This window comes from Aphelocoma coerulescens, chromosome 3, assembly GCF_041296385.1.
Source record: "Aphelocoma coerulescens isolate FSJ_1873_10779 chromosome 3, UR_Acoe_1.0, whole genome shotgun sequence".
NCBI lineage: Eukaryota > Metazoa > Chordata > Aves > Passeriformes > Corvidae > Aphelocoma > Aphelocoma coerulescens.
The window spans coordinates 22,756,719-22,769,349 of record NC_091016.1 but is presented as its reverse complement, the minus strand read 5'-3'; the positions used below and the strand labels follow the sequence as shown (position 1 = coordinate 22,769,349).

At 44.0% G+C, this 12,631-nt stretch overlaps 1 protein-coding gene across 2 annotated transcripts in view; it reads right to left on the bottom strand.

Moving 5' to 3' along the window:
• The window catches only part of SYNDIG1 (synapse differentiation inducing 1), a 48,885-nt gene that overhangs the window by 23,941 nt on the left and 12,313 nt on the right, over positions 1 to 12,631 (bottom strand). For both annotated transcript variants that reach the window (XR_011149701.1, XM_069009458.1), the window contains exon 3: positions 7,048 to 7,185. Coding sequence is in view for 1 of the 2 variants with exons in the window: in XM_069009458.1 (XP_068865559.1) it covers positions 7,048 to 7,185 (138 nt within the window). In the remaining variant the exon portion in view is untranslated. The remainder of the gene's footprint in view (positions 1 to 7,047; positions 7,186 to 12,631) is intronic.

The window sequence follows — 12,631 nt, the reverse complement described above, 5'->3', positions numbered from 1 at the left end:
GCAGACTTCAAAGGAGACCATTCACCACCTTGCATGTGAAAACCTTCAGCATATCACAGAGCCTCCAAAACATTCTGGTCTTTCTGACAATGGAAGCAGACATTGGGATGGCCAGAAGGAAGGGACCACCTTCTATTCCCAGACATGCAAAGAGGTCTCTTTCTCATGCTTCTTTCAGCAGGGCAAACATTGGGAGGTGCAAAATAATGTGCCCTGTTTCTGCCCTCAGACTGTGAACATGCTCCTTCTGTTTCCTCTCCTGAAATATCATTCTTCCTGGAAAATCTACCTTTGCACATGCAAAAAATTGAAGTATTTAGCTGAGATGAGTGATGATTACTAACAAGAGCCCCTCCATATTCCTGCCAACAAGTCTATTTCCATAATCCTACTAAGCATCCCTGCTCTCTAAAATTTAAAAAAAGCAAAACACTAAAAACCCACTGTTTAAAGAACTATAAAGTTCTTTAAACTTAGTCAGAATTGCCTAAATGTCATGGAGACTGAACCCCAACCAACTCTGTGGAAGATTTATTGCCCTACTATTCAGATGTCTCCCCCAGACAGGCCTCTGAGTGAATTTGTGAACACTACAGACACTTCCAGTTTAGTGGCAGCTGTGGACTGAAACAACCCTCACAATCTCATAAAACTGTGACACAACAAGTCAATAGCAAAGTAACAAAAAGTAACTGCAGGATGAAGAGGGTACCCTTCTGGCATCAGGATATTTTATACCCTTGCAGTATGACTATATTGACATGTCTCTGGGGCTGTGTCTGGCTCAGCAAAATGTGCGAGGCATAAATAACTGGCAAAGAAAAATTCATGTACAATACTTGCTGTTGTGCAGGATGCTCTTGAAAATAAAAAAAGGTACCTCATCTTCTCTAACACTTCAGGTTGGTCTCTCTTCTGTCTCAAAACTTCCTTGTAATTAAACACCTGCATAATGAATTAAACTCTCCAGGGAATGTTATTTGCCAGCTACTTTTTCAATTATTTAAAATTAGCTTAAGGGCTAAAGCAATCAGGTCATTCATTAATTTAATTCCTTTTTGTAGCTGTACTTCGTGACTTGGAAATAAAACTACAAGATCAAAAGGACAAAGAGGAATGAAGAGGAAATTATACAAGACACTTATAAAGTTCCCTGGCCCATGACCTCAGCCGGGATGCAGAGTCTCTGCTGGTACACAACACACTCTAAATGGCCATTTTCTTGTGCAGACAAACACTCCTCCGGAGACATCTACCCAAAGGGAGAAGTTGGCAGGAGCTACGTCTATGCACACGCAAAGCACTGGCTGGCAGCCAGCTCCCGCTTGGAAAGATGAGAACTGGAGATGCTGGTAATTCATCAGCCCCACTTCAGAGCAGCTATCTTTGTCTGTAGAATTGCCTGGGGGAAGAGGGCCATGAGATCCTCTTTTACCCAATCCAGGACGAAGCTTTCCTCTCTTCTCTCAAAGGAGCAGAAGTTGCAAACTTCTTGAATGTTTTAAACCACGCCATAAGCTTTTTGCAGAGGCAGAGGCTGTCATCCAAATGCCCCTAATCAGGGGCCAGGGTCATCTATTTCTGAGCTTCTTTTCCAAGCACAGGAAAGCCAGCACTCTCACATAGTGACATGCAGCTGGCTACTTCAGCAGGCAGCTTCTCTCTGTGTCATGGCTGGGAACAGAAGCCTTGCTAGTTCATTCTCCTCTGCCTGGCAAATCTGTCACCTGCCTGATGGGAGTAAGGGGAGCAGTGTGGGCTGGCAGCCAGCAGTGACCTTCTGCAAGAAGTCCATGGCCTGGTGACCTCCCAGGACTAGTGCTCTTCTTTCAGGACACACCATCAGCCCTGTGCCATCTCAGCAAGACAGTGGCACAGAGTTCTTCTAGGACAACTTCTGCCTCAAAAGACCTTTACAGCTCCTTGTGAGGAGGTGCTCATTTTAACCTATTTTCACTCATTCCTAGCACAAACGGGTTCAATTGTTCTACACATCACCTTTTGCAGCAGAAAAACTACAACACTTCAGAGGGGTAGAAGGGCACCTGGATGTGCCTGTACTCACATGCACAGAGCTGGATAAAGAATTCAGGGATTTGCTTTCTGAGTAACCAGCACAGAGAGCTCAAACCTTTGTGTGACAATCAGCAGAGACTGGGCCCCAGAATACACCAGTGCCCTATACCCAGTCTGTGTGACTCAAAGCACCCTGCTTAAGCAAAAGAATTGTGTGACTTGGTATCTGGTCCAGGACAGCAAAACAAAGGCCTTTTATTTCCATTAAAGCTCATCATCTTTAGACAGTTCTTTTGTCCAAGCATTACTTCGACCAAGAAATAATGCAGTGCTGAAAAATCTCTTAAAAATGCAAAAGCCTCCTGTCTGCTTTGCCAGCATTGCTTCAGCAATGCTGACCAGCATATCCTGCAAGTATAGATCTTGGCATGTCACTGCCAAGTAAAGAAAAATACCACACTTTTGTTTTTCTTTTGCCTTTTCATCTTTGATATAAGAGGCTGCAGCATCTCCTGTACAAACACACGCTCCTGGCTGTGTGTCAAGCTCTTTATAATAGACCATATTCATTTTTTTGATGGAGTAAAGTGGGACAGACGGGAAAAAAAGCAGGGTGGACAGATAAGAGCATGGCATCACCAGTCAGTCTGGTGAAGTGTGGTGTATCACACTGCTGTACTTATGTGCTCCTGATTGATATGGGGACTATGAGCCACCTTTCTAATGAACCAACAGCAGATAACACCTGGCTGCTATTTCTCTGTCCTTTTCTTTTAAATGGGACTAGGTGTCAAAACACTATGCCAGAAAAGCACAGACAGTGAAATCCACACATGTATACTGAGCACTGAAACTCTGATAAAAGTTAGAACTCACATTGACTGCTACCTTCCAGTGGGAATATGGATATTATTTCCTTCTTCTCCCCAGTGACTACTGAAATATGTCAAAATACAAATTTTTTTCCAAACCTTCCGTCTCTGAAAACTGGATGAAAAGTAACCAAATATTTCAGAAGTTACCATGAAGAAGGACAAGCTACTCTTTTTTCCTGGTCACATACACCTTGTTTCTGTGTGAAAACTGTAGAAAACCCTTTACCCAGTGAGACAATGTGAGCAAATAATTACAAAGCTTTGCATCCCTGCATCCCCCTGCGAGGGAAGTAATTACAGCAGGGAGTCAGTGCAGCAGAAGGGAAGTGATTGCTCCCTTGTGCTCGCAGTGCACTCCGTTGCCTGGCAGGTCTCACCTGCTGCCAGGGAGGATGTGGAGGCTAAGTGAGAGCCCAAGCATGTGGAGAAGGGTGCAGAGGGGTTTTTCAGGTGTGTGTCTAGGTCAGTGACACAGGTCCTTGGAGGGTTCATGGGAGCTGGGTGGAGGTGTTGTGCACGCTCTTGTTTCTGTAAGGGAGCAGATATAAAGTGAAGCTCATTCATCCCATCAAAGGCTCAGCTCTCTCATAATGAATTTCTGTTTACAGTAGGGAGGGAAATGTGTGACATGGTGCTGCTCTCTTTCCTAAAAATAAAAGCAGGGAGAAAAAGAGGATTCATGCAAAAAGGCCTTTCAAGATTGTTACCACCACCCCCCAGCCCAACCAGAAAGCCTGACAGCCCCTGAGAAATCATCTGACAAGTTCAGTGGTAAATCTGACATGACAAAAAAAGATATATTTTTAAAGTTCTTTCTTTGATTTATGAGGCTTCGCACTTGCCTACAATATACAATGCTAAAAATATCTTTGGAAATAAAAACTGAGGAACCCGCAAGACTCCAGAGGGTGGAGATTTATGAAAAAATAAACATAATGAGGGTTTTTTTTGATCACACATTGTTTGTGGAGGAGAGATTTTGGTGAAAGGCATAATTTACTTTTCTCTTTCCAAAGGTTTCCTTGAAAAATGCACAAAAACTCCTTTGATTAAGCACTTCAGCTGTTGGATAATGAGACAATCCAAAAAATGGCAAGCCTAAAAACCGACATGCCTCATTCTGAAGAAGCAAGTGTGAGAGAAGATGGGACACAGAGCCCCACCCTGAGAGTGGAGCTGAGAGGAGCACAGGACTGGGAAGCTACAGGAAGTGGGGACAAGTCTCTCGTGGGAAGGAAAACACAAATAAAACCAGAAGGAAATAAGTGAATAAGTAGACAGCACAGTGATGGCCTCAAGGCTCTCTGCTTTCTGAGGGAAGATGAAAAGCAACAAGTCTCAGCATTGCTCGGGATAAGATCACCAGGTGACATCCTTCTTGGAAAACTGGATATCCCAATGGGAAAAAAAACATTTTGGGCTTTCGTAAAGTGCATTTCTGAATCCACTGCTCCTCCCTGCTGGCTAACCAGCATGTGAATGCACATCTTCATTTCCACCACAGAGGCAGACCCTGCACAGCTGCACCCTCGGTACAGAGGGTCTTCAAGAAGCCCCAAGTCAGCAGCACCTTGGCAAGAGCCTTGGTGGAGACAGTAAGTCCCACACAGAGCAGAATCATCATCTGCAGGAAAAACTTTGCTTTCATGGAGCCCAAACCCCTCAAAATTCAATCATTATGCTGGTAAAGAGCACCTCTGCTGTCTTACAGCACCCAACCTTGCGTAACTGTTTTGCAGCATGACACAGGCAAATGCATCATAAATGTGCTGGCAGGTGATGCTGGAATAAACAGAGCACCTATGCCTTTGGAATGAGCTGTACTGCAGATACATCTTCTGCAAACAAAGGCTTCATCTTCAAATGCGTCCCACACCTAGAGCAGACCAGATTTAAAAAAAAAATTCACTGCCAGCGCTGCATACTGCATCAAAGAATCCATCCCCCATCTCTGCATTTCCTATGTGCTACAATTTATTCCCAGACGGCCTTTCTGGTAGAACTGCTCAGGAGACTTTAGAAAACACAAAATTTTCAAGAGCTCAAGCAACTGCAAAAAAAAAGGTTTGAACGTGAGTACCGAGAGTTGATCTTTAGCTATACTTCTGACTTTTGGTAAAGAAGAGGGAATGTTAGACTACCCTTTTGAATTAACAAGTGATCTCAGATGTTATCCAGGAGTTTAGGTTGAACAACCTATACAAATAGAAATCACATATATGGTTTATGTGTCAGAATATGAGTTGATAGCACGGTCAATATTAGCTTAGCAAGATGCAGGGTTTTGATGGATTGTACCAGCTACCTCAGCAAGTTCTCAGTCACAGGAGGTTTGGGCCTTAATGTTGGTTTCATTTTTCTCCTGGAAAACGCCAGTTTGTCGGATGTGGGGTTTTGCAAAAGAACTGCTTTTACCACATGTTTTCTCAGGGCTGTGATGGACCTGCCGAATGGGAAGGTAGGGGGAGAAAGGAGCTCCCTGGGAACTCAGGGAGTGGACAGAGAGATATGTCTCTGCTGGCCTGGAACATCCTGGACCATCTTTCTACAAGAGATTTGAAAATTCAGTTCTCAGGTTATTCAGTTGTTGTGGTCAGAGAATTAAGACTCGAGGAGAGAAGCATACAGAGGTTGGAAGTATTTTGATTTTTTTTTTGTAGGGAGAGATGACAATATTTCTATGTCCAATGCAGAAGTTGAAATTCCTCAGAAACACAGTATTTCTCCCTGGCTGGATTTAGCTACAACTTGCCTGGATGCATCCATTGGATCAGCTAACAAAGGCTCATTTACAGCCTCTGAACTCACTAAAAGTAAAGCACCTGCCTGACTTTCCTGCTGACAGCTTCTAGGTTTAGGTAGCCACATTCAGCTATTCTCCATCATTATGCTACACTAAAAAACACTCAGGTTTTTATTTTCAAATGCCCAAGTCCTTCAGCATAGTACCATCATTTTTCCCTGTATTCATGCCTTTTCCACCTTCTGTATTCTCCCATGGAAGTCAGAGGTTCCTAGAGATTCATGCTGGCCCTTGGGAGCAGTTCACAGCTGTATGCCTTGGCCTTTGTACACTGGTTCTTCATACATTTAGCTTCTCAGCCATATTGCTTGTTAGTATTAATTACATTGGGTTTTTTTGTATTTATTGGACTGTGCTGTGCTTTCGTCGCTCAGATAAAACTAGCTCACAAACAGTCAAAACTCAAACAACCAGAACTTGTTATTTTCCACTAGACAAACACTAATTGTCTCAGAGGCTTCCCAGTGCAAAGACAGATTGTTCATTTGAAGTAAAAAATAGTAGTTCTCTGTCTTTTTTTTTTTTTTGATCTTGACGTGTAGGATTCTTCAGATCTGAAGAGCCTGCTCTGGTTTGACAAATCAGCAGGGCTGGTAGATGTTTAGTGCAGGCAGATTAGAAAGACAGCTGAGAAGGTGAATGTGAAGGGTGCTGTGGAGCAGAGACTGTAGTTTGCAATAGGCACTAGAGAGAAATATAATCAAATGTTTCCTTGCAGTCTCTGATGAGGCTGCCAGTGTGACTCCTTCTCTGTCACCTCACATTATCTGCCATGCTGGGAGACTCAGTAATTACACTGCAGACACTTATGAGGACATACTTGTCGAAACAAATGATGGGCACGAGTTGATTGCAAGTTAAGCAATGTTAAGACTGTCTCGTGAAGGAAACAAACCAAAACACAGTCGCTTCTTTGGCAAAAAGATATTTGCATATTAAAATTTGAGAAGAAGAACTGACTGAGCAATTTTTCCATGGGAAAGGAAATGGTTTCTGGAAAACAAATTCCCATCTGCAGAATGGAAATTATACTCCTGGAAGGATATTCGAAATTTTCATCTTGGGACAAGTATATCTGTTTTCCCAATGGGAAAACCAAGCATTTGAGCTATCAAGGGAGTTTTCTATTCGGAAGCCATGCCCACTGAGGATTCTTAGCTGAACATATAACCTGACATGGAATGTGACCATTGCCAACTAAAAGCTAAAATATTTTGTAGACACCTCCCTCAGCAAAGTATCTCAAAGGGCAACCACCACTACCACAGAGACATATCCAGGCGGGGAAGACACCTTCCCCTTGAACTACCTTCCACTATCCTCCAGAATGTCTGGCAGATGTTCTAACATTACCTCATGGGACAGGTAGAAGGCAGCAATTCCCAGTGGCCAGAAGCAGCAGAGCATGGAGAACACAGTGAGGCCAAGATGATCCCTTGGTGGCATCATCAGGAAGTTGTCTTCACTCTCCGTGTCACTTGAGTAATCGCTCTGGAACAGCAAAAGAGAGAAACATAGATGTGCTGGTTAATGACACGATTGCTTTTCCTCTGCCATGAGCCAGTTTCCTGATCATTTGCCCATTTCTCTACTCCACCCCAGCAGTGGCCAGCAGGTCTCTTCCTCCTCCTCACCCACTGTGTCACAGACTCCATCACTGTTGCATGAGCTTGAAAGCAAGAAAAGACAAGTGTAGGATATCACTGCAGGCAGCTGAAAAGGGTCCATGAAAGGAAGGAGCTCTCTAGTCAGGTGAACCAGGGTCAATATTTCCTTTCAAAAATAAAGGAGGAGAAGGAGAGGGAGAAAAACCACAGTATTGCTGAAACCATCCCTTGAAATTGTGCATTCACTTGAACAGGTGAGATACAAAATCAAAAAATGCTTTTGATTTTCAGGATTTTGGCTGAGTTGTACACTGGCATAGGATATGTGGAGACCACCTCTCTGATACTCCAAACTGCCTTTTCTTTCACATAAAGATGAAATGGGGAAAAGATTTCTCAGGTAACTTTGGCCACGTGTTGAACCACTAAATTATCAGTTATGCTGCCTCCCAAAGGCCAGGTTGACCTGCCCATGAGTTACCAGAGTGAGAGAATAATTCTAATCATGAAGTCCTGACCATGCAGACCAACTATGAACCAGAAGGGTGAAAAAAAGTCAAAAACCACAGAAAGAAATCCAACAGCAAATGGTACCTCTTAACTCTTCCAGCCAAACACTCCTGTCTCCCAGCAAACCTTCCTTCCCAAGATTCTCTCTTACAACAGGATACCCGATCCTGCGCTTACCAAGAAATCTTGTCTATTCAGAACCCCCCCTGACACTGGAATAATTGATAATTTGGCTACCTAGCTCTCTGTCTTCACTTATTCCTGGATCTGCAAGAGCTGCACCCAGACACTGAAGAGGCTGGGCATTTACTGTTGTTGAGAAGTCAGAATTACATTCACCAGTTAAGAGTCCCCTTCCCCTTCCCCTTCCCCTTTCCCTCCCCTGTCAGTTCTTGGGCACTGTTTCTCAAGTTTGTTGGAGAAATCAGGCATTGGAAGGCAGAATGCCACAGAAAAACATCTACACAGGAAGAAAGAAGAGAAGCCAACTCCCCTTGTAAGATGCATTTAAGATGCAGTTTCATCACAGCCTGTAAATGCCTGAGTAGATAATTTCTGATCAGAGGCAGCTCTTTCATTTGGTAGAAAAGCTGAAGTGACTGAAAGAAGAATAGATGAAGAGCAGACACAAGGTGCAGATTTTTAACAGAGATGGTGATGAACACTTTCCTGCAGTTGTAATGGATTTTCTATTAAAAAAAAGCCTTTTCTTAAATCAAGGCTGGCTACCCCTAAAAGCTATGTGCTTTACCTCAACCAAGACATTACAATTGCTCTGCAGACAGCCTGCCAAGCACACTGGAGATGTCAGACAACAGGGTCTGCTCTGAACTACAGCTGCCAGCAACCTCTGATAGATATTCAGGAAACAGCCCTTTTGCTTTTTTCCTTCAAAGCAACCAATTCAGTAACACACACGCACACTGCATACAAAACTAATTCCTCACATGGCCCTGTGGGATCTGCCCTCAAATCCAGATGGTCCAGTGGTCTGGTTTTGACAAAGACCAACACAATGCTGCTCTAAGTTAATATGTGCTCTGTTTCCCTCCACACAATGCCTGTTCCAGTAACGTAGTTAAACATGATGACCTGTTCTGACCAGCACTCTGCATCCTTCTGCTCTTCTGCAAGTGTTTTGAGTTCACCTCCATGCAGCAGACGCTGAAGGCAGCAGCTGGATGGGGACTCTCCCACCAAAGGCTGTAGTTTATCACTGCTCTGCCTCCACACACTTACTCATCCCTGAGCAGCATCTTGCTATGATTTTTAAGAGATGGTATGTCTAAAGCCTGTTATTTATTTAATTTTGCCTGTCTATTTATTTCTTTTTTACAACTTTGAGTTTTGCAGTTGATTCTCTTCAGTTTTAAAGGCATTTAAAAGATCCATAATCCCCTAACACTGACCTGCTGCAGCTCCTCTCGTTTCCCCAACTCCCAATCTAAAAATTGCCCTGTCAGTCAGGCAGACAGCCTTGCAGAATGGGCTCACAGAGGTCTCTCCCTGCTTGGAAAACTTTTCACATGTAACTTTGCATCACCAAAACACAACAGGGGCAAAAAAACCCTGGGTGTATTTGTCCAGGCCTATTCCTTCTTGAGCCCTGGATTTTGATCATCTCCCTTGTAATGTTTTCTAGATACCCACAGCAAGCCTGCCAGTGGCTCCTCAGGAACTTGCATCCAGCACATGGCCACTGGAATGGGATCACTGCAGACAGCAATGAATGGATCACACTAAAACAAGCTGGGGAAAGTGGTGTGACCCTTCATGATTGTCCCCTTTCTGCTTCTGAGCTGACACAGCAGTCCTCAAAGAAGTGTGCCAAATATCCACTCTCTACAAATGACAGCATGCAGCTCATCCAGAGCTCCTGCCACTCACAGGCTGGACCCCAGAGACATCACTGCAGAGCTGCAGTCGGAGAACCCAGGGGAGTGATGATGAGAAAGGGAACTGTCACAGGCCTTGGCTACTATTAACAAGATTCATAGGAGGGCACTTGGACACTGCTGAAGGTGACTTCCCAGCCATGTTCCCTTCATCTGGAGCTGGCTAATAGAGGTTAATATCCCTTGGCAGCGCTCAGTATCTCCAGACTTGAGTGGCTTCTCCTTCAAAGGAGAAAAAGAAATCAAATGCAAAGTGTAATCACTCTTGTAATCTTTTAATAATGTGCCTTTGAAGGACCTCAGAGATATAAAGTGTGTCCTATGGGTGAGACGACTCAGTGCCATGACTGCATACCTGAGTGCCACACCTCTTAGGAGCTCATACCTGGGCACCACACCTCTGACAGCACACTGTGCTCTCCGGAGCATATGCAACAGGACAAAAACCACCAAAATTACATTCCCAAATTCTCAACACAGCCCTAGATGAGCTTAGACAAGGTATTTATGGTGCTGTTTTCTTCCGTTGCCCAGGTGCAGAACAGAAAATATACTGTACACCCACTGCAGAGGAGAGCTGTGATGGCCAGTGAATTCATGAGTAAAACCAGGCTGCAAAAGTCTTTGCCCATGTTGCACAGCTCTCTGAAGAGGGAACTCTGCCATATTCAGCTCCCCAAGGGGTGTTCAAATCTGCTTTCTGGATACCTACTCCCAGGGAAGGCTGAGGACACAGTCCAGTGCAGGACCACAGGCTGGAAGTATTGACAGAAAGCATGCGTGGTGTCATGGGGCTTGATGGGCATAAATCTCCTCAGGGCCTTCTCTTCATGTTGCAGAAAAAACATGCCAGGAGGTGCTTGGGAATGTTGAGAAGAGTAATTGGGTGGAACAGGATCCAAATTTTATCCCTACAATTTCATTCTCAGGTCCAAAAGAATGAGTTTTCACAACAGCATCCAGCAATTTCTAGGGGGAAAAAAAGAAGAAATGTATACCTTGAAAGCACTACATTTCTTTTCTTCTTTCACTCCCAGAACATATTTATTTTGCATTTAGAGATTGTTTCAGACATTGCTGGATGCTGAGAAAAAGTAAGAGGATTTTAAGAGAGAGCTCCAAGGTATTCTTTTATGCGACGTATATGAATAATTTAATTCGCTGCCATGAATAGCTTGGGTTTCTCTAAATAAGCAATCTACCTAGTGGCTAGGAGGGAAACTAGCAGGAGTATAATATGACAAATGCTATTTTTGGATAAAAGATGGCACATGAACTCTAACAGGAGAGTATTTCATCTCATAACTCATTTCATATTTCACTGCCACCACATTTGACAAGTTGTCTGTCTATTAGTTGTGGAGTAAAGAACTCATAAGGTATTTATAAATTTTCCAGAGATACCTAAATAGGGAATCACTTGATTTCAGGGATGGGCATGGAAGAGAGAAGTTTAAAGCCCTGGCAGAATGTGCAGCCTTCTGTTTTCATGCCTGGTAATTGCTGGAGCAAAGCAGGGCTCTATATGCTAATGAGAGCTGTTTCTGAGATGTTTCTCCCTCCAGACAATTATGATTTTCTTAGGCAGACTGAACAACCCTCCACCAGGACCTGAGAAGCACTGCCAATAAAAAATCCCAACAAATAAGTTGGTTAAACATTGCTGCAGGGTACGACCCATGATTAGGATGTCTCCTGCTCCTCTGCTGCATCTCCCATGTTCCTCAGAGTCCCCAGGCTTGGGAAGGTAAGAAGGTTCTCCTTCCGAGCAACTTGTCCTAGACGTGTTGAGCTGGATCCTGAGGAGGATGACAGCGAACAGCTTGGCTTGGTCAATTCTTCAAAATCAAAACCAAATCAATCAAAAGAGCAGTGTTTTGTCAGAACCTTTCTCTGCTGCAAAGTTTTCTGCCAGAGAACAGCAACCTTTCTGGCTATCAAGAGCCCAACCCTTTTCAAAATGAAAATCATGTCAGAAACAGTCTGACCTGCAATAAAACCATCTTCTGCATGTGTCCCTGCTGAAAGTATTGCATTGAGATGGGGGGGGGGGGGGGGACGACACACTGCGAAGGGATGAGATCAATTTTTTGGCATTTCTAGGAAATTAAGTACCCATCCTGAAAAACCCTAGGCAGCCATTCTGGTACATGGCAGGCAGTGCCAGGGAGACATGGGGGAAGAGCAATGACTGACAACCCCATGGCTGATGTGTCTTCCAGAAGGCATTTTACAGAGATGCTCAAGCTGGGACTCCACTTGCCTTGCACTGACACATGGAGAACAGGAGGAAACCTTCAGTTTTCAAGAGAAAAGAGCTCTTCTGCACAAAGCTCCCCTCTTTGCCAATGTTTCCAAAAAGGGGCTAATTTTTTAGAGTTTTCTCCCAGAAAGAAGTGCCAAAGCAGACGTGTTACAATAATAAACAAGAACTGAGCCCTGATCTGCTCTGACACTCCACAGCTTCCATGCCTTGACGAGCCATGGCTCGATAGTCAAGGTGACAAGATACACAGCAATGTCCTGTGCCACCCTCAGTGGCAGACTCAAACCCTTTAGGCCTCTCACAGTGAGGAAGCAAAATTTGCACCTCTGTTGTGTCACCCTCTTCCACTGTTCTCCTTCCAGCTTCTGCTCCCAGTCCTGGTACTCACTCTTTCCATCCCACCTATTAGTAACCTGAAAAAAGCATTTTCTTCTTGTCAGTAACTGGCAGGGAAAAAACTCCTTCTAGTGGGACACACTTGTGCTGTGTGATTCAGGTGCTGTTTTTGTGTAGCTAACAATCTGGCATGGTTCATTCACCTACTCAGTGACCGCTTGTCCTTAAATCATTTTCTTCCATTCCCAGAGTCTCTGCATATTAAGTTAGGTCTCTAATGAAGCTGTGTTCTAGCCAAGCCCAGGAGGCCCTCATGCATCTGG